Source organism: Folsomia candida, unplaced genomic scaffold, assembly GCF_002217175.1.
Source record: "Folsomia candida strain VU population unplaced genomic scaffold, ASM221717v1 Fcan01_Sc007, whole genome shotgun sequence".
Classification (NCBI taxonomy): domain Eukaryota; kingdom Metazoa; phylum Arthropoda; class Collembola; order Entomobryomorpha; family Isotomidae; genus Folsomia; species Folsomia candida.
This window is the reverse complement of record NW_019091199.1, coordinates 896747-919505: the sequence shown is the minus strand read 5'-3', so window position 1 is coordinate 919505 and position 22759 is coordinate 896747. Positions and strand designations below refer to the sequence as shown.

The window sequence follows — 22759 nt, the reverse complement described above, 5'->3', positions numbered from 1 at the left end:
AGGTCATTTTGTTTCTGGTAAGTTGCAATAAGTCAACCCACCCAAAACTACATGTTTCACGTTCCTGCCCGTTTTTGAATATTTTTCTGGTGCAACTTTATATTTTCAGGGTCTCTTGACTCTCATGGTCGTCGCTCAAGGCAAGTAAACTATTTGTATGTATAGTTAATTGATTTTCGAGTTGTATATTTAATGTGCAATGCAGGCAGTGATGTGAAAGAGGGTCGGACTGGACGTTATATCGTCGTTGCGGATAAGGGACTGTATGACACGGTCTACAAATCCTACGTCGTCGTGGGCACCCCCGTTTATCGAGACTACGTCAAGAGCTACTACTACTACCAACAACCTTCTGAAGCATACTATTATGTTTAGATACTGCACGATCAATTGAGTTCATGATTCGATATAATATGCATTTACAATTTATGCCCAGAAATAAAAACATTACTTAGTTGAGAGAATAATTATATTTGGTGGGATTAATAGTTTATTACCTTGCCAGTCATTGGCTAAAAATTCATCAAAATCAACCACTCAATGTTGCTGAATTTTGTACTAATAAATATATGTAAGATTCTTCCATGTAGGAAATTCAAATACAGATCTATTTCAACACGTAAACAAAGACTGATAAATTAAAGTAAGCAATTCTTCTTATACGTACGAAATCTTGAAGAAGTTATAACAGGAAAACTAAAATCTAAGGTATTGAAAAAAGTCAAATTGAAGAGATGTGTGAAGATTAGCGCCGTCCACCAAAGTTGAAGTTAACCTTCAAGAGGTATCGAATATTGACTTGCGCTGTATCGTAGACAATGTACCTATTGAAAAATAATACAAAGAAGCGTCAAGTAAAAATTAACAGCAATTTAATGATGCATTTGTTCAAATGAGAGTTTTGAGTTTGAACTTACTCGTTGTAAAGCAAGTCACTGTTTTTAATGCTTGAAGGAATCGGTTTTCCAAGTGGGACTTCCACTCCGCTGGGAAGTGTCACGCTTTCCGCTGGATTTGGATGGGTTTGACCGCAGCCCTTTACGCTCTGAAAATTCTTGGGGGCTTTGCACAAGTTGTCATTTGCTCGCTTGAGTTCATGCCTGCAAAAAACAACACAAAACAGTGTTTTTTCAAATTTGGCTTCGAATAAATGATATAAATTATACTCACATGTTGCCCAATGCTACTTCGCATAATAGCAAAAGCCCCGAAGTGTTGTCGCGTGATGGATGGCAATAATTAGACGATTTGCTCACCATATCAGCAAAGTAAACCTGCCAAAACGTTTGCTTAGTTTTACCCTTTTCAAACATACTAAAATAGAATGCAAACACAATAATATTATACTTACCCCTTTTCCAAACATATAGCCAGTAACTGGGGCCTAACAATCAAACGAAATGAATATATTGCGATATGTATAGTTTTTTTTTACCAATTATTATAAATTATTGTAAATCTTTAGTACCTCTGGTGGTGCAATTCTCAAGCCCTGTAACAAAATAAAATTAATTGAATATTAATACAAACTAGTAATACAATAAGTCACAATGAGTGAAGGGGACAATTTTGTACCTGAGACAAAATTCCTGCAAAATTTGTGATTCGAGATCCGTGCCACAGGAGTTTCCTGTTATCCATTTGTTCAAATGGTCGATATCGTCGACGTTCTCCATCTCGATTCACTTTGAAGATCTACGAGAGAAACGGACAACATTCACACCATTACATTACCGTATTCGTCCATCCATCAAAATGCATCATTTTCCTTACATGTTCCACGTCCAAACTGTATGTTGAATGTGTGTCAGCATGAGTGTTTTTCAGATATTTTTCAAGCATAGCGTATTCTTCAGAACCAGATTCAAGAGGGTCAATTGCTGCTGCAAGAGTCTTGTAATGAGAATCAATTGAAGATTCTCCTCCTTTATCGCCTTCAAGCAACATATCGTAAGCCAGTTCGATCTCCAAAAGACTTTCCAACATTTCAAGTTTAGTCTATAAAACAATTGCTCATTAATATGTTTCATTCCGTTCCGTGTACCCTACAAGTGAACGACAGACGAGTTACAAACAAAAAAATCTACTACCTTAACAAGAGCATCATTATCCAACATTGGTGGCTTTCTTGCCCCAAAGTTATGTGGAATCATAGTGTAGAAACGATTTGTAACGTCTCGAATGATTTCAGTGCTGGCCTCGTCCCCACTTGCAGCCTTGTCAATTGCTGCAGAAGCTTCGCTCAACGCGCTGTAGGCCCCAAGAATTTGATTTCGGCTAATTTTTCCCAGAGGCATCTCCTCCAAGTTCAGTTCGAACTCGAGCATGGCTTGCTTCATCCTTTCAACATCAAAGATCAGACTAACCAGTTCTTGAACTGGGAGTGGAAGAGTCGATTCCGTTGCACTCGGTCTGAGTTTCAAGTGTTCCTTCTATAATTGAAATAGCAAGTTAAGCAAAATATTATACATATTCAACTAGTAATATACGATTAACTAATCAAGTCTGGTATTGTACATACCTCACCATAATCCAATTCAAGCATTGTATAACAGCCCGGCTTTTTTGTGAAGGGTTTCCCCCACTTATTACCACTCTTCTCGAAGAACTTTTTGCAAAAAATATCAATTGCCTCATGCTTCGAGATGTCCTCATGTAATTTATCTACACAAAAAAAATAATAATTTCAAGTCAGTCTTGTGGAATCTTCTTGTTTTGCTTTCCTCTTTCAAACAAGTAAAAAAATGCTTACTTCCTCCAATAACCGTCCCGATCCTTCCCCAACTATTTAGGTATTACAAATCACACATTACGTATTACAATTACAAATTATATATTTAGTTTAAACACTTGCTCAATTTACCTTTGGAATACCCAGTACCTAAACAAAAGAGATAATTTGTTTATCGTTAGTTGTAGTTCTCTAGATATCAAGAATGACTAAAGTAAGAAATAAATTGACAATATGATGAATTACCGATGTCCAATATCGGATTCAATGATCTGCTGTTTATAGTAGGAATTCTTGTTGTTCTCAATGCTCGTAGCGTTTAAAACACAGTTGTAAAACGCGTTTTGTTCGTCCTTGTAATAATCATCAAGAAAGGATAATTATTATAGCTACCTTAACTAAATAAATAATTTGTAATATTTAATAGTATATATACCTTCATAACGTGAGCAACGTCCTCCAGCTGGCTATCAGGGTCAACCACAGCACCACCCTTCATTTTGAGTCTCACAGAGGTCTCCTTCTTTTCATACTTGTCCTTGGCCACTATGCAACAAAAGATATATATAAATATAGTGCATTCACAATAAATAGAAGTAGATTAAGAACATATATGCCCCGTATCTGTCCGCAGGGCTGTACTATAACTACTACGGTCATCAGAAGGCAAACTTAATTTAGGGAAACTTTGTGACGAGTAACTAATTAACTTTTTGCAGTTATCGTGTATCAATATTTCCCATTTCTAGTCATGATGGGTTAACAGGATGGGTTAATAGAACTTAAATGCACCAACTTTTTCCTTCAGTACGAGTTTGTTCATAGTCCCCGTTTTTTGACCGCAACCAAGGAGTAACATCAGTAATCCAGTTGCAAATTAAATTCTTGTTCATCTCTGCAGCCAGGTTATAGTTCAATTCATTAATAGAATCCACGAAATCCCCTTTCACAACTGGAATCGCTTTTTTTTCAGCGTATTTCGCGGCTGAAGACTTCATCGAGGTCATTTCATCTATACAAAATTATTAATAAATCGAAATGATGTAATATATACCCGAAAGAGTTAGATTTTATTTCACAAGTTTCATCTAACTGACCTTGAGTGGTTATCAAGGCTGCTACTTTCGTGGTGCCCCTCGAAACAACCTCGCCTCCACATTCAATGATCTTCTTTGTCCATTGTTCCACTTTGTTTTTATCAGCAGTACAAGACACCAGAAAACAAAAATTCTTCAGTGGCAACTTCACCAGTTTCGGTTTTCTATAAACATGAGGCATGTTATCCATCATAATAGACAAATTATTAATTATAGAAGTAACTCAAACTTACGATTTCCCTGCGCCGGATGCAACATAAGCACTGGGAGCTAATTTCTGAATAATTCTTTTCTGAGGTTTGAATTTGTAGGATTTGCTAGGCAAGAAAATGACGGGCAATTAAATACAACAGTAAATACTATTATACTACTTAATCGTATTTACATACAATGGCTGAATTTCGCGAAAGTCCTTTGGAATTTTAAAAGGAATTCGTTCCGGATCATCGGTGACGTTCAAGCATTTTGTAAATTCATTCAAATCTCCGATACATTGATAACCAATTCCACTCCTACCAGATCATAACACAATATTGTAGATGGACAAAATTGTTACGCATTATTGTAATTATCCGAGTGATGACCACTCAAGCTTATTAAACTACCTAAATACAAACTGTCCAGTTTTGCACTTGGGACAAGGTTGTGTTGCTCCAAAGGTCATAATGTCGGAAATCATATCCAACATCTAATTGATACAAATTTATAAATGGACTTTTACTTTAGATTTTACATATATATGATCGTTTTTTATACTAACCTCTGTCCCAGTTGCTGGAGTTTCTTGCTTGTTATGTCGTAAAATCCTCCTTAGCTCAGTGTTCTCGTAATCTTTAAGTGAATCTCGATACCTGTAAAACTGATTCATTTGTTCCTTCAGTTCATTTTCTTTAGGGTCATTTTCTTTTTTCGCACGTTTGGAGGATCCTACAGCAGCTGGCGTCTCATTTAGCTTCCTCTTGCTAATCGATATAATTAAATTATAAAAAAATAGTATAATAATTTAGAATCACTACCGGAACAGAAGCATCAATTCAATATACTATACTGTACCTGCTTGAAGAACTAGTAGCAGTGGTCACTGTAGCAGCCGGTGGAACCTTAACCTTGGGTGGTTTGATGGCTGGAAGCTGTTTCTGCACTTCATCTTGGTCTTCTCTGTCCAGATCTCTGTAGCCAGGAAGTAATTTCCCAGACTCAAAATAGCCCAGGTGTTCTCGGATTTTTACAAAACAGGTTACCTATGTAAAACCATTAGTTTATTTCTTTCGTGGCTAAATATAAATATCGAAATATCTATTTACGTGATGCCACTGATCCTAAAAAATGTAATTAAAACCATTAGTTTGACCCGGTCAATTGTTGCGTAAAGCGTAACAATAAAGTAATAGAAAATTAATTAAATTCATGCATCGTTCACGTACCACTCCATTTCCATTTGAATGTATCACTGCGATATCGGACTCATAGTCTTTCTTTCCAATACGAAGATCACCCTTGGGAATTTTCTCTTCACAAGCCTGATTGAGAAAAATTTATAAAAGGACTTGTACTTTAGATTTTACATATATATGATCATTTTTTACACACCTGACACTTGCTTTGTCCTGATTTAGCGTAAGCAACGGAAAAGTCCTTCAAATTTGATTTCTTTAGAGCCAATTTTTCTCTACCAGTTGGAGCAACAGCCCCTGAACCAACAGCTATGGATTTTGTAAAAAAATATATGTATATTTTGATAAGTCTCCATGATTGAGTTTTTAAGATGAACCAGAAGTTAAAATTTAAATTGGTGATTTCACTCACCTATTTTCTTCTTCAACATTTCTTGATCATTATAACGAAGTTGCTCAAAGTGAGCAATATCTCCAACACTCTTTGGTCGGATCTTTAGCAGAAAACACGATGCGTGGTACCACGCAGGGTCTTTCCCGTCATGAAATCTCGACTATTGAAATAAAGTAATCATACAGTTTATTCATAATTATAATACTTGGCGTGTGATGTAATGTGTTATAAGTTTCCAAACACTTCTTACCTGGATCATAATTGCAAGTTTTAGTTCGTCCCGATCAATTAAAGATTGGCAACCTTTACACTTTGCTCGGCCTACAACATTTGTAAAGATGAAGTGTCATAAAAAACTCAAGTCACTTATTGTGTATCATATACCTGTTTTTGCGTATTCCGCCCTGTAGGGAAGTTCCACAGGAAGTTCCGCCATCTCGTCTTGATTCTTGGCCTAGAAAAATACAAGTGTTTTCTATAATTGATATAACTAACCGGTCTATGTCTTCATTGTCTACTAAATACAAATGTAGAAATTAGTACGGAATACAAACGTTGACATTCAAATTATTGATGTACAACAGACATTTCAGTCCTACCTTCAAGTTGTTTTAAAGTTTTTAAAATTCCGAGAGCTGAGCTTTCCACCGTTGAAAAACGAGGAGCAAGAAACAAATTGGTACCGACGAGAGAGCAACGAGCAGCCAACTACGACTGGCAGCAGCAAAACTGCGTTTTCTTTCTGTCGTGTTCAGACTTGTTCCGATTTTGGGCTGAAGAAGTCCCGCCTCCCAAAAACAAAGACAAGACGCCACAATTTCCTCCTCGTGCTCACTCACTTTGTTCACTTCTGTTTCATATCGCTGTCATGAAAATAGTTATCCATTTGTGGAGTTGAGTACAACATTATTTGGCTCTAAATCTCCCTTCCTCCTCCCCATTATTGAATCGAAATATTTTAATTGTGCGAATAATTCAGTGACGACTTAGAAATAAACTTAATTAATTGGACTTTGAAGATGATAAATAAAACAAGAGTAAACTTCAATGAGGAAGCTACATATATCTAGCGTCTAATGATATGATATGACCATATTGGAAATACTAGACTACTAAATTGTAATTGTAGGGTTGGGTATTGATGATACGATGCTTTCGCTACAATTATTTACATACATATGTACATACATAAACAAGCTAGCTGCATGTCGTCTGAAGGTCAATCATTCCGTCCGTCTCATCCTCAGTGAAGTGCATTAAGCCAAGGCTGTCATTGGACAAACTGCATGATTCGTATATTCATTCGGTTCTCCATTGGTTAACATTTCACTTTTAATTAAAATTGATAAAAAATAAAATTATTCTTTAATAGCAACTCTATTTTTTTGGTTGGCTCAAAATGATTTTAAATCTGGTTCAAGAAAACCCATTTCTTTCTTTAATTTCAATTCTGACCGTGTTAGTAGTGTCTCTCATAACAAAAGTGTTTTACACGGGAGACAAAAGGTTCCATGAATTGAGTAAGGTTATTCCTGGACCAAAGCAAAGTCCTCTGATTGGAAACTCGTTCGAATTATTGGGCTCTGCAAGTGGTAATGCATTATTCATATATTATTACACATGATTCTAGTCGGAATTCAGGTACAAAATAAGAAAATAACCTTCTTTTGTTGTATGTGGAACACCCTTAAAATTCAGAGATTCTGCTAAAGTTTTCAAAGTGGACGAATCAATATGGGCCAAGGGTTATATATCGCATAGGTTCTTACTGGATGGTGACGTTGTCGGGGGCGAAAGATTTGGAGGTTAGTCAAGTTATCCAAATTATGTGCTTGCAAAGTATTACAGCCTTTAAATAATGAACGGGTTTCCTAATGAATTTAATAAAGAAAGTACTGTCATCAACAACGGAAACTAAAAAGGGAATTGATTACGAGCAGTTTATTCCTTGGTTGGGAGAGGGGTTGCTTATTTCCAATGGTATAATATTTTTTGATATGCGTGTTCTAATTGAAAAGGGACTTTATCAGTACATAGCAAACTTTTTAGGAAAAAAATGGTCCCAACGAAGAAAAATATTAACTGCAGCTTTCCATTTTAAAATTTTGGAGAATTTTGTTGACATTTTCAACGATCATGCCAAAAATTTCGTCAATCTATTAAAGAAACAATTTCTAAATGGGGAAAAGTTTGATATTGCGCAATTCATTACGGAGTGTACACTGGAAATCATTTGTGGTAAAAAAAGTCATTCTTAATCATTAATAATTCTAGTGCTTTTATATACAGAAAATTATTATTGTTTCGACTTGTTGGTTTGTAAATAGAGACAGCGATGGGAGTTAAAATGAGTAGTCAAACAGAACATGGAAAAAAATACATAAGGGCCTTGAGTCGGTATGCGTATGATGTTATTGAAATGCATCCAATTATTATGCATGTTGATTATTGCTATGTGCTTAACTAATTTTATGGTCACCAATTATCATAGGATGAAAGAGCTTCAACTTTACCGAAGTCTAAGACCATGGTTAGAATCCAAGTTGATTTGGGACACGTTTTCATATGGAAAGGAGGAACAAAAGCTAATTACCATTTTGCACGCATTTACAAATGAAGTGAAATATAAAATTTATAAATAAAAATGCACTTGGTTTTATTTAATCGATGCGTGGAATGTGATGATGAGTAATATTTTGTTCAGGTTATTATAGAAAGAAAGAAACAATTTTTGGCTGATAGATCTGAAAAAAATCTTTCTGCTGTTGAATCAAATTGTGGTACATAAATATATTTAAATATGAGGTGGTCCATAAATGATGAGTTACGCCAACTTTTAGCATGTGGCGCAACTTGACGTGTATCTGCTATCCAGCAACCACTTAACGTGGTATCATTTATGGTTTATCATCTATGTGTTAAGAATTTCAAGACTAATTAACAGTACAGATAAATTATCTGAGATAATCATAAATCATAACGGCATTTGTTTCTTTTGTCGAAAGGAAAAACACGTTTAGCGTTGTTGGACCTTATGTTCGAAGCCCAACTCAATGGAGAAGCTTTTGACGATGCAGGGATCCGTGAAGAAGCAGAAACATTCATGTTTGGGGTACAACACAATTTAGCAGTTTTAGCCAGTGAAAGTTAACGATGTTAGATTCAATTTAGTATCGGAATTATGTATGAATTATAATCAGGGTCATGATACAACTGCAACTGCAGCAGGATTTACCATATTTCACATTGGAAATCATCCCGAAGTTCAGGTAATTCCTAATATGAGTCACACTGTGTGACGTTAAGTAACAAATTATTTGAATTTAAGCAATGATGCAATTTTATACAGGTCAAGCTTCAGGAAGAATTGGATGAGGTTTTCGGTAAAGGTGAAGCGATGCGACCAGTGACACTTGACGACTTGTCAAAATTAAAATATTTAGAGTGTTGCATAAAAGAATCTATGCGACTTACTGCCCCTGTACCAATGACCAGTCGCAGCGTCGTAACGGAATTAGAGCTTGGTAGCTAAATACATACAGTTTTACCATCAGAATGAGAATAATGGCAACTGCTGTACACCATCGGTTGAACTTTTTTTAAAAATTATTTCAGAGAAAGGGGTAACTCTTCCTCCTAAAACGTTGGTATTATTTTTCCCGTTCGAACTGCACCGTGACCCTGAGGTGTTCCCTAACCCATTGGCTTATAAACCGGAGCGATTTCTACCCGAAAACTCGATCGGGCGCAATTCTTTTGCATACCTTCCATTTTCTGCAGGTCCTAGAAATTGCATAGGACAGAAATTTGCTATGATCGAAGAGAAAATTCTACTTGCAACCATTTTCCGTAATTTACGGATAGAATCATGTGAAAAATTAGAGGATTTGGTGTTATCCGCAAATATTGTGTTACATTCTGAGAATGGGATAAATGTCAAAATTCATTCTCGTTAAGTTTGCTACTACGCTATCTATATTGAATTGTTACACTGATCCATCCTTATGAAATAAATCAATCAGAAATCACTACGTTTGTATGGCTTGTCGTTTGTCAAATACATACAAGACTTTCTCCACATAAAAAATATTTATTTATTTACATACGTAATGAATGTCATTAATTTTATTACTTTCTCTAAGAGTGGAAACTCCAACATCGGTCTAGCAATATGATTATTGGTCCCTGCTAAATGTCACGTACAAAGATTTGAGCACAAGATAAAATCCGTGCATAGACATTAGACATATCTTCATACATAACTCTTCCTAATCCAAGGAGCTCATGTATTTTGCAACATACTTTGCAAAAATATTCTGGACTGGGATCTCATAATATTCTTCGTGATGCGTAGGCGATTTGACTTTCATTCTCACAAATCTCTGTCAAATCGATCTGTTTGTGTGGCTGCAGCGGTTTTGGCTGCTCCATACTCCACAGCTTTCTTTTTACTTTGTCGTTCGTTGCATCCTATTTACGTGCAGTAAATACCCATCTACCCATCAGTGAAAGCGAAAAGTCACTCTAAGGTAGTAGAACTTTTTCAGAGCATTTACACATTTGTAAAATTTAAATATGGTCTTAACTATAACCAGTTAAGGCTTTCCTATTTAGATTTGCACCATTAACGGGAGAAAGTCCTCTCCACTTAACTAAACAGGTGTGGGTACATTTACGCATAAATATTTTCCTGTAGTAACTAGTAGCATGATATGTTTGTTGTATGAATGTAATTAAATGACCTATGGTATTGGTTCCAGTGTTAATTATTATATTAATTAATAATGTGTGTCTTCTTTAATAGATCCATCCTTCCCTCAAGGACTCAATACTCGCGATGGATAACAAAACTCTGCAAGTCATTATATCTGGCCCATCTGCAGAATGTCTTGTCGCCCTCACGGAATTCAACAATATTCACGAAAAGAACAAGGATTTTAAAGAAATTGATCGTAAAACTAAAGAGCAGTTGTGGGATGCTCTTTTCTCGAGGATGAAACCACAAAACGTCGATGGGGATGAAGAGGATAGAATTGTCCAGTCCTGTCTTCACTCCCTGCGCATCCTGAGTCGCGATAAGGACACTCTGGAGAAGGTCATGACGGAGGACAGAGTTACCACTCTCTTAGCTTTGTCAGGTCTTTATCTCCCTCATGATGAATTAAAGCCCTCGGATAACAACACCAAGGCAAAGAAGGTGGCGGGGCCTAAGGATAGGCCAAAGTCAGTGGAAGGACTTAAGGCAATTTTCAATATGGTATTTCAAAGTCAAACTCTGCAAGTCATGTTCATGACTGATGGAATTCTGACTCATCTGATCAAACGGATTGAAGATTTCACATCATTCTCAAATGGAGGATCGTCCAACTTGGAGTACCCTCACGAATTCCAGTATTTTGTGGGAAGAATATTATTTCTCATCACAGCCCTGTGTCAAGATATTGCTCCAGCCAAAGTTCGCAATTCATTGAACGGTCTTCCCATTCTGGCGTCTTATCTCGAGTCAAAAATGGAGTCAATTATTTGCCCATCCACAACCACCAACAACTTTGACAACTTTGACAATTTGGCTGCTGACATAGTTTGTGAAATTCTCAAAGTCTTGTACAACCTCATTTCAGATATGATCCCGAAAACCAAAAAGAGCGAATCTTTCGAATCGGAAATTGACAGGGAGGATTTAGAACAATTAAAAAGAATTACGTGTGCTACACGAATTCTTTTGTTAAACACAACCAATCCCAATTTCACAATTTCTGGAAATTTAATTGAAGTAGAGTCCAAGAAACAGGATATTCGACGTCATTCGATTGATCTTCTAGCTGCCGTGCCCGCTCCTTGTTTTGACGAATTTGTCCCAATGATTGCTACTGGTAGTCAGCAACAACAATCAACTTCATTCGCCGCCTCCTATCTAGAACACGACATGACAGCCGTAGAGGCGACGTTGTTGTATCTGAACGAAAAGTTGGATGCCGTGAAGCAATCGTCCATTTCCACCGACTATATTGCTCCCCCACTCTTAGCCCTGCATAACATGAGCATCGGCCACCGAGCTATTCGCAAATATCTCAAGAAAAGGATTCTACCCCCATTGAAGAGAAAAGATGTTGAGAATCTTCCAGAGGAAGGTAAAACCATTCGGAATAAACTGGTGGCGTTGTTGACCTCTCCCATCACCCACATTACTGACTTGGTGGCAAATCTACTCTTCATCCTGTGCAAGGAGAAAGTTGGGAAGTTGGTCAAATACACGGGATATGGGAATGCGGCAGGGCTTTTGGCCAACAAGGGGCTAATGTTGGGTGGACAAGGTCCTCCCCCAGGAAAATACTCGGACTCTGACTCTGATGATGGTTCCGATCTTGACGAATATCGGGAGGTGGAACACATGATTAACCACATCGAGGGGAGAATTCACCAAGATCGTCCAGACCCAATGGAAGGGATGACGGATGAGCAGAAAGAGCACGAGGCGATGAAGCTGATTAGGGCCATTGATAAAATGGATCGGTGCAGTGGGGGCATTCGACCTTGCAGAATTGGGGCGGACGGCCGTCCAGGTAATAATTGGAAGAAATATTACAACAAGTTGTAAACGTTGATAATGCCCACAAATGATCAAGTTTTATTAAAGTTAGTACAACATGCATTTGTAAACATGTATGTGTTGTACGAATTTCATTACTTAAAATTAGATCATTTTTTGGTATTTACAAGCTTTTACCAATTTGTTTTCGCAATATATCATTATTAGCAATTTTGAAAAGAGGGTGTGGATGTGATACTTAAAGTGGTGTTTTTTTAAGGTTATGATAGTAAACTAATTTTATTTTTTTAACCAAAAGGTTTAAGTTTTTAAGTAATTTTCATTTTTTTTCAGAACCAATTCAGCATGTTCTCCAGCTGCAAGAGGCTCTCGAAAATCCACTGAAAGGTCTGAGAAGAGATGATACAGATTCGGACTCTGATTAATACATTTATTGATCCAATGATACCTGTTAAATTGTGACAACAACTACCTAAATTTGTACAATTTATAATGTTGAATTGTCTTTTTACGAAATTATAATTCAAACTGACTTCTGCTGCTTTGCTGCAACATTCGTATTTGTTTCATAAGTACGTTCTTAATTGATTTATGTATCTGAGAGCTTTTTTCATTTCGAGTCATTAACCAAGTATTTTGCTGTATATATAGACTTACTAGTAGACTGATTAAATCATTCATGATTAGCTGATTATTATTTAAGTTATTATTTTTGTTTTAAAATAAAGAATTGTTTTACCACCCATGTTATGCAACTTTGCATTATTATTGAAAGTGAAATGCATATGGCCATCGGATAGAAAGTTGCGAGAGAACAATGACGATTTATTATGATTGCGTGATACATATTATTTTTTACATAACTGTATGTACAATCTTATTACGAAGCAGCAATTCTAATCAGACGGCTTTAATATTTTCATGTGAATTTGCACACTTATATTCATGCACTTTACTAACGTTATATTTACCCACTTATATATTTGCATACAAAATGAGATCTTTCGAGCACATTCTACAATTAATAAACCTTAGACTAGTTTCACTATTAATTGTTTTGGTTCTATGCACCCAAACATCCTGTGAACCTGGATATCTGAAATTTTGTGGGGATGAAGAAAAAGCATCAGTATATTCGACGAGTTGTTCTAAAGGACTTTGGCTGAATGCTCCCGTAAATCCAGGATGCGTGTGTGCGACCGGGGTGTAAGTAGTCAGCATTTCTTTATGCACGCTATTTTTAAGCACAACTGTTGTTCTCTCCAGTTGGGCATTATCCGACGGCCTTTGCGACAAAATGACAGCAGTAATTGTTGGGCACCATCACTGCTTTCATGTTGGATTTGATGTGAGTCATAATAAAATGCTGGCTATTTGAAATAATAAATTGAACCCATTTTACTTCGACGTCTCACCAGGTTCGAGCTGTGAAATTTATAGGAAATCCATTAGACCCATTTGAACCTTCCATCTACACTGCATCCTCGGGTTTCGATGCCATTCACCAAGTCCCTGAAACCGGCCTTTCCGAAACGATTCGCTCTGATCGCTCGTATGTCATTGGAATTAATCCTAATCGCCCAGTTGAGCGAAGCGACCATACCGTTTGCATCCAAGCTAGTGAAGAAAGCAAATGGAAACCTGTTCATGTTTATGCAAACCCAAGTCGAAGTTCAAACAAGTGGCATTTTGGAACAAGGGCAAAATGCGGTGACCCCTCAGACTACTCGTACCATATCGGGTTTGGAGAAATGCTTCGAGGTGTAATATATATTCATGGGAATGAGATTATGTATGTATCTAAAATGATGTTATTTCATATTCAATATGATCATATTCAGGATCTAAAGTTCTTGCTAAAGAACTGATTGGGCGCGATTGCCAGGAAAAATGTCCTGATTCCGAACCAACGACATTTCGCTTAGGACGAGCCATGAAGAAAAATCAAGGGAACAAAAGCCAAGAGGCGACTGACATATCACCTTCCTCAAGATCAACCCAAGATATAATTGTCCCAATGAATAGTACCGTGGACGACAATTCTGGACATGACGAACTTCCACGCCCAGTTCACACCAACCTTGCGCGAGAACCTCCACAGCCAAAAACTGGTCAAGAAATTGCATACGAAAAAGAACAGGCACGAGCTCAAATATTAATAGATTTGGACGACTATCACAGAGAAATTAATGAACAAACGCTTCGAATGATGCATGCGCAAATATCTCCCATTCTACTCAACGTTCCAGGCAACGAGGTGGGCACGAGGGAGTACGCCTACTTCCAAAAGGGACGCCTCGTCGTGGAAAAACTTTATCCGGTAAGTCAATTTACTAGATTTGGTGGGTGACCTGACCTTGTCCACTCTGAGGAATGTGCTATATGTTTATCTGCATGGAGAAAGCATATGAAATCTTATAATCCAGAAAGGAAGCGAAACTTAAGACGTTTTAGTTTCGCCATTAACTTGTCATCAGATGCAATATATGTAACGAATTTCAGAATTCGACGGTGTGTATAAGTATATGAAAGGGCAATTTTATTAATCTTCTAAATTGTTACATATCATCAGAAACAAACTCCTTCAATCCCGTACTTATACAAATCAAATTCATCAGATCATTAACTCAACAAAAGAACAAGCAAAAAAATAACAGACAAAATCCAATTCAAAAAACAATCTAATAATGAAGAACGATCATCGATTTATGCTTCGTTCACAATCTAAGGATAAGAAATTCTTATTAAGAGTGCGTTACTAAAATTATATTTACCTATATATTTACTTATTTATTAAAACAGAGTGAATTCGTTCCGGAAAACTTAATGCGAGGATTGATGCGGATGTTTAAGCAACTTTTGTGGGAAAATACAGATCACGAAAGGCCCCACAGTCAAGGTGCAGACGACGCGCAATTCGATCGCATCATGAACATTCTGGATAACTGCACCGGAAATATTACGCAAATGGACAGATTCGTGTTTTACAATTACACTGGGTCTTTTAATTTCACTGGGAAGAACGAGACTGACAGCGACTGGCCGAAGCCTGAGCAATGCCCAGAACCACTTGTATGAAATATGACCATGCAATATTTAAAGTTGGTTGTAATAACGTATTACTAAAAATGCCGAAATTTGGCCTAGATTTATGGAGTCTGGGGAAAGAACCACGATGGAGAGTATACCGTTTTACATAATGTCACCGGTGGCTTTCAAGGGTATGTAAACATTATGATGCTGATGAGCACCATAATTTTTTTCTTCGTAAAAGGAGTTCTATAAGTTAAACATGGAACAAGTTGTAATCGGATATTTTGATAATATCTATTTTACCAGAAATTGTTGTGTATTTTTCAGATATTTGAAATTTAACTTGTCCTTGGTAGATTTCGTGATTGAGACAGCTTGGAAAACTGTATTTTGCATAATTATTTATAGACATAAATCAAGCAATACGATGACCGCGCGTGTTTGTTTAATTAGGTTATGATTGCCCATTATCAATGCTCAAAATCGTTCAATGACACAACTGCCTCAGACTTTGCCAGGTTTTTTCACCAAATGGAATTGTTCTTTAATGACAAGATTGTTAAACGCTGGTAATAAATAATTACCATACATTTTTAACAAATGCTCGGAGGATTTAGTGGTATGATTTTGTTTAATGTGAATTCAGGTATGATCCAATTAACGTTAACAATACGCTAAGGATTCTGGAACTAATTTTTCCCACATATGATCTCAAAAAATTCGCCTTTGGAATTGACATTTGTCTCTTTGCGGCACAACAATATACAGATTATGGTTGGAATTCGAAATGGATACAGCGTCCAAAAATTCCATTCACAGCGAACGAATTGTCTCAAGACATTTACTACATACCAGGACTAGGGAGACCAATTTCCACAAATGACTACGCTCCCAAAATGTAATACATACATTTATTATTCACATTTTAACCAAGTTTTACAATCATACACTTGTCCATCATTCTAAAATAATTTAAATTGCTAAATATTGTCTTGTAAATATTTCAGCCAACGGAAGAAACGTGACGTTTCAATGATGATGTTGGACGGGAAAGCGAATTGTATGAACAAGAATTTAGATCCGGTGCAAAAATTTGCATATGTACCAAGACCTGGGTGCATATTAGAAAAATCATGAACGTAAAACGACGCACAAAGTGATGTTAAAATTTTGTGGTAGAAATCTTTATTTTTGAAAATAAAAACCATTTTTCTTCGACATCTCAAAACCAGACTCTTGTCGAATCAAATTATTCTTATCAGTATCTCAATCTTGTCAAGTCAGAAATACGTACATGTGCAAATGTCGTTCAATATCCAACAACTTTTGTTGTCTTGGTGGGACAAGAGAGAATATAATTGGTGCAAACCTAGCATACATACATGAATCTATGTATACAAACGTATCTATATGGGAATAGATAATACGTATGTATATGTATGAATGCATGTACATATGTATAACCTGGAGTGACTAACAAATACTCAGGCATCCTTGACATTGACTTTCTCAAGTTCATAGAAAATTTCATTACTTTGACGCAATTAACATATGCAGTAGAAAAACTGGCTTGCAATTATAGAATGTTCTATTCCAGCCCAACAAGAAATTGGCTGATCATTATTAAAATGCTGTACATTCTCCAACCAACCAGTGATCTCTTGCAAGTTCTTTATTTGCTGTCAGCCGTAGCTCCTAATTACTGGATGAAAGTGGTCACATCCAGCGATCAGATAAATATTTAACAGGTCAAACTGACCTATCTTACTCCATCCTATGAATTGACTGATTATTATTGTATGGCTAATCCTAAGTGCATTGGAACTACTATGCACATATGCAGGTTTACCATGCGGGTTTCCTCCTCTTAAAGGTCATCTTCTTTTTGTACAGGCTTGGGATTTTCTCCACCTGATGTGAAAAATTTGAACATTGCTCTCAACATATTGGATCACCTCAAATTAAAGTCTGAGTCACTGTTTTGCCATGTGTCAAAGTAATATATGTATGGCTTGAAAGTTTACACAAGTAACGCTGCGCATATCATATCACATCAAGAATAGTGCCAATTTCAGTATTTTTGCCAAATGGACCCGAAACAGAATTTTGTAATTGGTCCAACTTACTAATTATTGCAATTTGGCATTCTGATGCCAAACTGATGTCCAATAAAATATCACTTTTTAGCCCGAGCCGGGGCTTAAGTACATATACATGCATCTTAATATGCATTTTAAAGTACACCTAATGAGTCCGAAGAGGTTATTACAAAATTAAATAAAGAAGATACCATTTTATCGATATCCTTTACGAATAAATAAATATTTAGTTGTAAGATTGTTTCTTAAATTAATTACAGCCGACTCATAGTCGTCATCCCAGGAGGTAGGTAGGAGATTTGTCATAAAACTATGCAGATTTTATATGTACGCTGGTGCTAATTTACAGCGTTAAATAAATCGTTATTTTGACCCATAAGATGGGATAAACGTGCACCAATAACATAATAAATTTAAATGGTTCAGAAAATCCGAAAGGCTCGTGCGATAATGGATAAAGTTGATGAAGGTGAACATAAAGAACTGATTGTAGGCATCACGCAGTAACGCAGTATTAACAAGCAAAACAATTTTCTGATTCAAGATAATTCAGATATTACTCCAATTGAAGTAATGCCCAGTACACACGTATTAAAATGTACATATGTACATACGTTGTACGTGGTTGACCTTACCCAAACTAAACACGCTACTCAAGTCAAGTCGTGAATTTGGAATTGTGCAGAACTGTTCGTGCAGCAATCTTTTCATATCCGAAATGTCCCTGAATACAGAGTAAAAAATTATGGTCATTCATCAGTTGTCTTGTCAAGACAGTGTTTGTGTAATTTAAATAGCATTGCAGATTTTTTTTACTAACTTACTATTCATGGAGAATGATGTACATATGCTCAGATCTGCTGGCGTTTCTTATTACGGTTGAGAATGAAGTATTGCCAAAGTATTTATATGTCCAGCAGAAATTTTATGCAAAATATAAAAAAGGTGTTAAAATACGAGTTGCATATGAGAAAATTAACGAAAGCAGTTACATATATGCATGAGCATAGTGAGTTATTTTTCTATAACTTGTATGCATTTTAAAAACTATTCGGAATTATTTATGGCGATACAAATATCCAGGTCATTCATATTCCAAGGCAAAATTACTACTCCCTCATGCCATTTTCTTGTTAGAATGAACAAGAACGTCAACGCTGTCAAAACTATGCTTCGAAGCATTTAATTGGTAGGTAGATTGAATTGGGGATTTAAGTAAAACACGTAAAATATCTGTTTCGAAATTCTACTTGTCTCTTGCACCAAATTAATTCGGTTAATAACACACCGCATGGCACCTTGAAATTCTAAGTTTGAATGGTTTTAGTAAGACGAGACTCTGCGTCATGGAAGTAAACATTCAAAATACTTAAATTCTCGTACGACACGTCTTGGAATAATAATATTCTGCGTTCGCCGTTAACAAAATCTAACTTCTTTCAGATGTGCTGGTCTTACTAAAATACTAACCATAACTTTCGTCATACATAGAAATGTGTATGGTAATAATTAATGTTGTTTTGTTCGTTATGGTTGTATCAGTCTTTTTTATCTGAATTTCGCCTACAAAAGATACACATTTAGTTTTTAAGTACCCAAGTAACCTCAATGCGAATTTACTGCGAATCCCAGTGCAAATTTGTGCAATTTTTGTGCATAAAAATATGTAATCATTAATTTGTACAAGATTTGTGCAAAATTTGTATGAATTTGTGTGCTGTTAATAAATTATCACACGAAATCCACCAAACTATCGCAAATTAATAAGTACCAAATTATTATAAAGGAACTAGTAAAAATTTAGTGCGTATTTGTTGGCACTAAATTCTCATGAGATTGTTTGCACTAAATTCATGCATAATTCGTACTCAGGAAATTGTACAAATCCAAATGCTGTAAACATGTACAAATATCTTCACAAAAAATTCGTATAGATTATTCTGCATTATTTTAGTACTAAATTCTTATCATTTCTCTATTCTCCGTTAAATAAACCAAACACAAGTCAGTCACTCTTTTGGCCATGTGGTAATATCAACTCAAGAATTTCTTCTCTATTTTTTATTTCCAACCAAAGGTTTATTAGATAGATACGATTGATCCTATTTCGGATAATTTGAAAAATCTTTGAATTATTGGAGTTTGAGATTGACCAAGGGGTGGAGGTTGTCCATCTATGTGGATTTCCAAGGATAAAACTCCTACTCCTATCCCCAAGGGGTTTTCCTGTTTTAAAAGTGACCCCTGCGCTCTCCCCGGAAAAGATTGGACGAGTTATGGCATATTATATGTCGGACCATACGGTATTGTTTTTTCTTAGCTAATTTTATGTACATACATATGCAGTTTACTTATACGAAGGGAATTAAGGTATTTACTAGATTCGGAAGAGAAGGCCATCAAGCAATTGAAAAAAGTTCACAAAAAATAAATCCATCGACTCTAGTGACAAAGACAAATCCAGGCCCAAAATTATCAGAGACTGAGGTGAATACTTTAGAAGTCCCTGGCACTTATTTGTACTGCGAAGGTAAGCAAAAGAGAATTAATTATTGTAAAAATAAAGTAAATGAATTTGCAATAAATAAACAATTGAAATTTAAGTAAAACAATATGTGTAAATGAATGTGTATTAATTTCATACGTATCATTAGCACACAATTAGCACTAAACTCGCACTAGATTAGTACTAAATTCGCATCATATTAATACATATTAATTATCACCAAATTCGCATCAAATTTGTACATCCTTGTTTGTGTAAATTTTGTACAAATAAAGTTGTATTGACAATATTTTGGTATGAATTTTGTATCTGCGACTTGTACAAAATTAGTACGAATCAGCTTCACATTTTAACGGTGAATATGCATTAATCCATTGGTACAAATTTACTACATTATTTGCAGATTTTGGCTCGTCGGGACATATATCATCACTCTGTACAAATGTCACTGATTCCGCCTATTACGAGAATGGAAAATTTCGCGTATATACCAATGCAGAACCATTTTATTTATATATGTATGAATGTTTAATTTTGTAAATATCTGTGATGTAGATTTAATAAATATAACAAACTATGTCGATTTATTTGTACATTGTATATGTGTGCATGCATGTGCATATATTGTATATGGACGCATTTATGCACACATTTATGACTCGTGCGTAGCCCGTATTTTTTATAAACCGTATGTGTAAATACTCTTTGTATAAATATGGATTTCAAAAATTTCAAATTTTGTACAATACCCAAGAATTATACAGAAACATAAATATTCGAAATCCAAAATTTGTCAACAAGTGAAGAAGATGCATTTTCATTCAATCTGCATCAACTAATAATATGCGCAATTAAAGTTTGAGCTTGATTTGACATTCGAAAGACTCAAAGAGACTCAAGTGTGTACAGATATAGAATGAAATACAAAATACGGTAATACATACATAATTATTCCATCATCACAAAACAGTGAGGATCGTTAGATCGAATGATAAACAGTATTCGTCGGATGAACCAAAACAAGCCATTCAATTTTATCTTGTAAAAAAGTCTTGAAATAACAATTCACTGCATGCGAACTTCGTCGTGAATTAACAACAAAACCGTAGATTATAATATTACGGCCTATTCAAACCAGTAGTTTTCTGCACTTATAGTTAGTAAACTCCATAACATGAAAACGTACGAATGTATGTACACAAAACAACTACAAAAAAAGATCATAATGCATCGTTTGTGCTCATCATCGTCAGTATTACTTTATGCTCATGTATGCATATGCTGAATCACATAAAATAAATATAATCCATTCGTGCATGCTGTATATCAGCTAATGCTATTATTTTTAATAACCAGCATTATCAGCTATACTTCGTCTTCAATAAAATTATGGCGAGCGAGCGTATATATTTAGCCAAGCCCGTAGCACCTCAAACTGTCAGTTGCATTTTGTAACCGGACTGCACATTCAGCATTTCGCATTCTTTCTACCAATTCATTTCTGAAAAAGGAAGGAGACCTAAATAGTCTCTTCCTCGTATACAATATTTAGTAGCAAGCAACCAGTCACTGCTTTCTATTTTGAGACCTCTTGCATGTTGAGACCTCTTGCTACTGCTGCTGTGGACACCATCAGACTCGAGGTACAATTTTATTCTTGCTTCCGACATATCGTTAAGTATAAAATCATGTAGACGAGTAAGTATTGCAAATTGGTGACAATCTATTCAATTGGCTCCAATTGTGCGTAATAATTGCAAAGTCATAAATGGTAAGGATTGCAGCTACATAAATACTGTTCCAGATCTCGGGTCTTGTAATTCCCTTGAATTGGCTGAATGTATAGTTTTATATTTCATGTAAGGAATATAACGACCACATTGGCACACATATATGTATGATCCCCTCTAAAAGTAGTAAATATCCGCAAATACACTCATAAATAAAATTGAGGTTAGAGAAAACGAAGCTGGGAAAAATATTTACATATGCATTTATTAATGCATCAGAATAAAAAAATAGTAATACATAGCAAGTTGGTTGATCCCGATGCTTAATATTTATTTTAATTGTACATTATGTGAACTTTAATGTTTAATTTTTTTCCTTTTAGATTTCGTTGATTCGCAGTAATCCTCTTTGTAAGTGAACAAATCAGTATCAAACATGGTAAGCACGTTATGCAAAGCAAAACATCGTTAGATACGCAGAAGGTTTGAAGTTTTGAAATTATTTCGTTGCAGTCGACGAGCGATGCCTCGACCAAGGGAGCCAACCCCAACTCCATGACTCGATCGCCCTCCGAGTCGCCCAGGGGATCTTTCATGAGTCAGCAGGTTCCAGCAGGTACCCGACGATACTCGATGAACTTGTCACCCGGTAAGCCTCCACTCCTTAATATTCTTATTAGTTCTTAGCCACACCCTGCTAAATAAACATGCTCCATTCATTTATATCCAGAAATTATTCAACAATTGGAACAGAGACGCGCAAGCCTTGAAAAGCTACAAATCGAGAAAATCTCACCTTGGATGCATTTGTATGACTTTACCGTGTCTGGAGAGAATTGAGTAAAGTGACCTCAGAATATTGATAATTAAATTGTGTTATCCGTTCAGTGTCATCTTACGATAAGCCAACAACTGGTATTTTAGTATTACCCGTGTATCCCTGTATGCATTTAACACTTTATTTCAGTTTATCAGAAAGAAATATTCTCATTTATAGTAATAAGTCTATGGATTACTATTATCTTTAAATCCAGATCATATAAAAATGCGCTATGTATTTATTAATTACTACAATTTTAATTTACTGAGTATAAATAATTTGTCTTAACTTCGTTGGAAAATACATAATACATACATACCTTCCTACATATGAGCATACATCGCAATGAGTAATTGTCTATATGCATAATTGATCAAAAGCTCAGTGCTGGTTTTTCTAATGCAC

The 22759-nt window shown here is 35.8% G+C and overlaps 4 protein-coding genes, 1 long non-coding RNA gene and 1 other non-coding gene across 8 annotated transcripts; 4 read left to right on the top strand and 2 right to left on the bottom strand.

Annotated features, from left to right (window-relative positions):
* Window positions 1–467: 467 nt before the first annotated feature.
* LOC110851751 (poly [ADP-ribose] polymerase) lies at window positions 468–6373 on the bottom strand. The gene is made up of 27 exons (XM_022099644.2): window positions 6216–6373; window positions 6001–6070; window positions 5867–5937; window positions 5635–5776; window positions 5419–5531; window positions 5253–5348; window positions 5133–5147; window positions 4882–5069; window positions 4589–4790; window positions 4434–4516; window positions 4218–4340; window positions 4062–4145; window positions 3829–3992; window positions 3528–3743; window positions 3168–3277; window positions 2978–3084; window positions 2864–2881; window positions 2753–2784; window positions 2522–2664; window positions 2091–2432; window positions 1774–1998; window positions 1576–1695; window positions 1469–1492; window positions 1352–1384; window positions 1171–1274; window positions 918–1100; window positions 468–824 (listed from the first exon to the last, which is right to left on the bottom strand). Exons 2-27 carry the CDS (start codon window positions 6050–6052, stop codon window positions 746–748), a joined length of 3069 nt encoding a protein of 1022 aa, XP_021955336.1. The 5' UTR covers window positions 6053–6070; window positions 6216–6373; the 3' UTR covers window positions 468–745.
* Window positions 3339–3473, bottom strand: LOC118436341. The gene has a single exon (XR_004835379.1).
* Window positions 6374–6872: 499 nt separating the features above from the next.
* LOC110852035 (cytochrome P450 4C1) lies at window positions 6873–9647 on the top strand. Its single transcript, XM_035853691.1, has 11 exons — window positions 6873–7208; window positions 7315–7421; window positions 7506–7596; window positions 7666–7854; window positions 7944–8013; window positions 8108–8255; window positions 8321–8396; window positions 8622–8728; window positions 8817–8885; window positions 8966–9140; window positions 9232–9647. The coding sequence occupies exons 1-11, from the start codon at window positions 7016–7018 to the stop codon at window positions 9570–9572; spliced, it is 1566 nt and encodes a 521-aa protein (XP_035709584.1). The 5' UTR covers window positions 6873–7015; the 3' UTR covers window positions 9573–9647.
* Window positions 9648–10013: 366 nt separating this feature from the next.
* Window positions 10014–12916, top strand: LOC110851829 (synembryn-A). Of its 3 annotated transcripts, none has more exons than XM_035853950.1 (4): window positions 10014–10145; window positions 10231–10278; window positions 10421–12179; window positions 12500–12916. In XM_035853950.1, exons 3-4 carry the CDS (start codon window positions 10454–10456, stop codon window positions 12589–12591), a joined length of 1818 nt encoding a protein of 605 aa, XP_035709843.1. In that variant the 5' UTR covers window positions 10014–10145; window positions 10231–10278; window positions 10421–10453; the 3' UTR covers window positions 12592–12916. The 3 variants fall into 3 exon arrangements, with proteins under 3 accessions (XP_035709843.1, XP_035709842.1, XP_021955433.1); XM_035853949.1 differs by having other exon boundaries at window positions 10025–10145; window positions 10212–10276; XM_022099741.2 differs by lacking the exon at window positions 10231–10278 and having other exon boundaries at window positions 10034–10145.
* A 2049-nt stretch (window positions 12917–14965) lies between these two features.
* LOC118436291 lies at window positions 14966–16365 on the top strand. The gene is made up of 6 exons (XM_035854035.1): window positions 14966–15238; window positions 15314–15387; window positions 15527–15584; window positions 15653–15768; window positions 15846–16097; window positions 16207–16365. Exons 1-6 carry the CDS (start codon window positions 14993–14995, stop codon window positions 16334–16336), a joined length of 876 nt encoding a protein of 291 aa, XP_035709928.1. The 5' UTR covers window positions 14966–14992; the 3' UTR covers window positions 16337–16365.
* A 4863-nt stretch (window positions 16366–21228) lies between these two features.
* LOC110852333 lies at window positions 21229–22680 on the top strand. The gene is made up of 4 exons (XR_002548113.2): window positions 21229–21447; window positions 21918–21973; window positions 22048–22183; window positions 22265–22680. It is a non-coding gene; the product is annotated as an uncharacterized LOC110852333 (long non-coding RNA).
* Window positions 22681–22759: the final 79 nt, after the last annotated feature.

Coding starts and splice junctions, on each gene's coding strand:
- LOC118436291 (XM_035854035.1), top strand. CDS start 14,993: ATGCGAGGATTGATGCGGATGTTTAAGCAACTTTTGTGGGAAAATACA. Junction 15,388..15,526: donor GTCACCGGTGGCTTTCAAGG/GTATGTAAACAT, acceptor TGTATTTTTCAG/ATATTTGAAATTTAACTTGT. Junction 16,098..16,206: donor AATGACTACGCTCCCAAAAT/GTAATACATACA, acceptor TAAATATTTCAG/CCAACGGAAGAAACGTGACG.
- LOC110851829 (XM_035853950.1), top strand. CDS start 10,454: ATGGATAACAAAACTCTGCAAGTCATTATATCTGGCCCATCTGCAGAA. Junction 12,180..12,499: donor TGGGGCGGACGGCCGTCCAG/GTAATAATTGGA, acceptor ATTTTTTTTCAG/AACCAATTCAGCATGTTCTC.
- LOC110851751 (XM_022099644.2), bottom strand. CDS start 6,052: ATGGCGGAACTTCCTGTGGAACTTCCCTACAGGGCGGAATACGCAAAA. Junction 5,532..5,634: donor AATGTTGAAGAAGAAAATAG/GTGAGTGAAATC, acceptor CAAAATCCATAG/CTGTTGGTTCAGGGGCTGTT. Junction 1,275..1,351: donor GCTATATGTTTGGAAAAGGG/GTAAGTATAATA, acceptor ACGTTTTGGCAG/GTTTACTTTGCTGATATGGT.
- LOC110852035 (XM_035853691.1), top strand. CDS start 7,016: ATGATTTTAAATCTGGTTCAAGAAAACCCATTTCTTTCTTTAATTTCA. Junction 7,422..7,505: donor CGGGGGCGAAAGATTTGGAG/GTTAGTCAAGTT, acceptor AATTTAATAAAG/AAAGTACTGTCATCAACAAC. Junction 8,886..8,965: donor GAAATCATCCCGAAGTTCAG/GTAATTCCTAAT, acceptor AATTTTATACAG/GTCAAGCTTCAGGAAGAATT.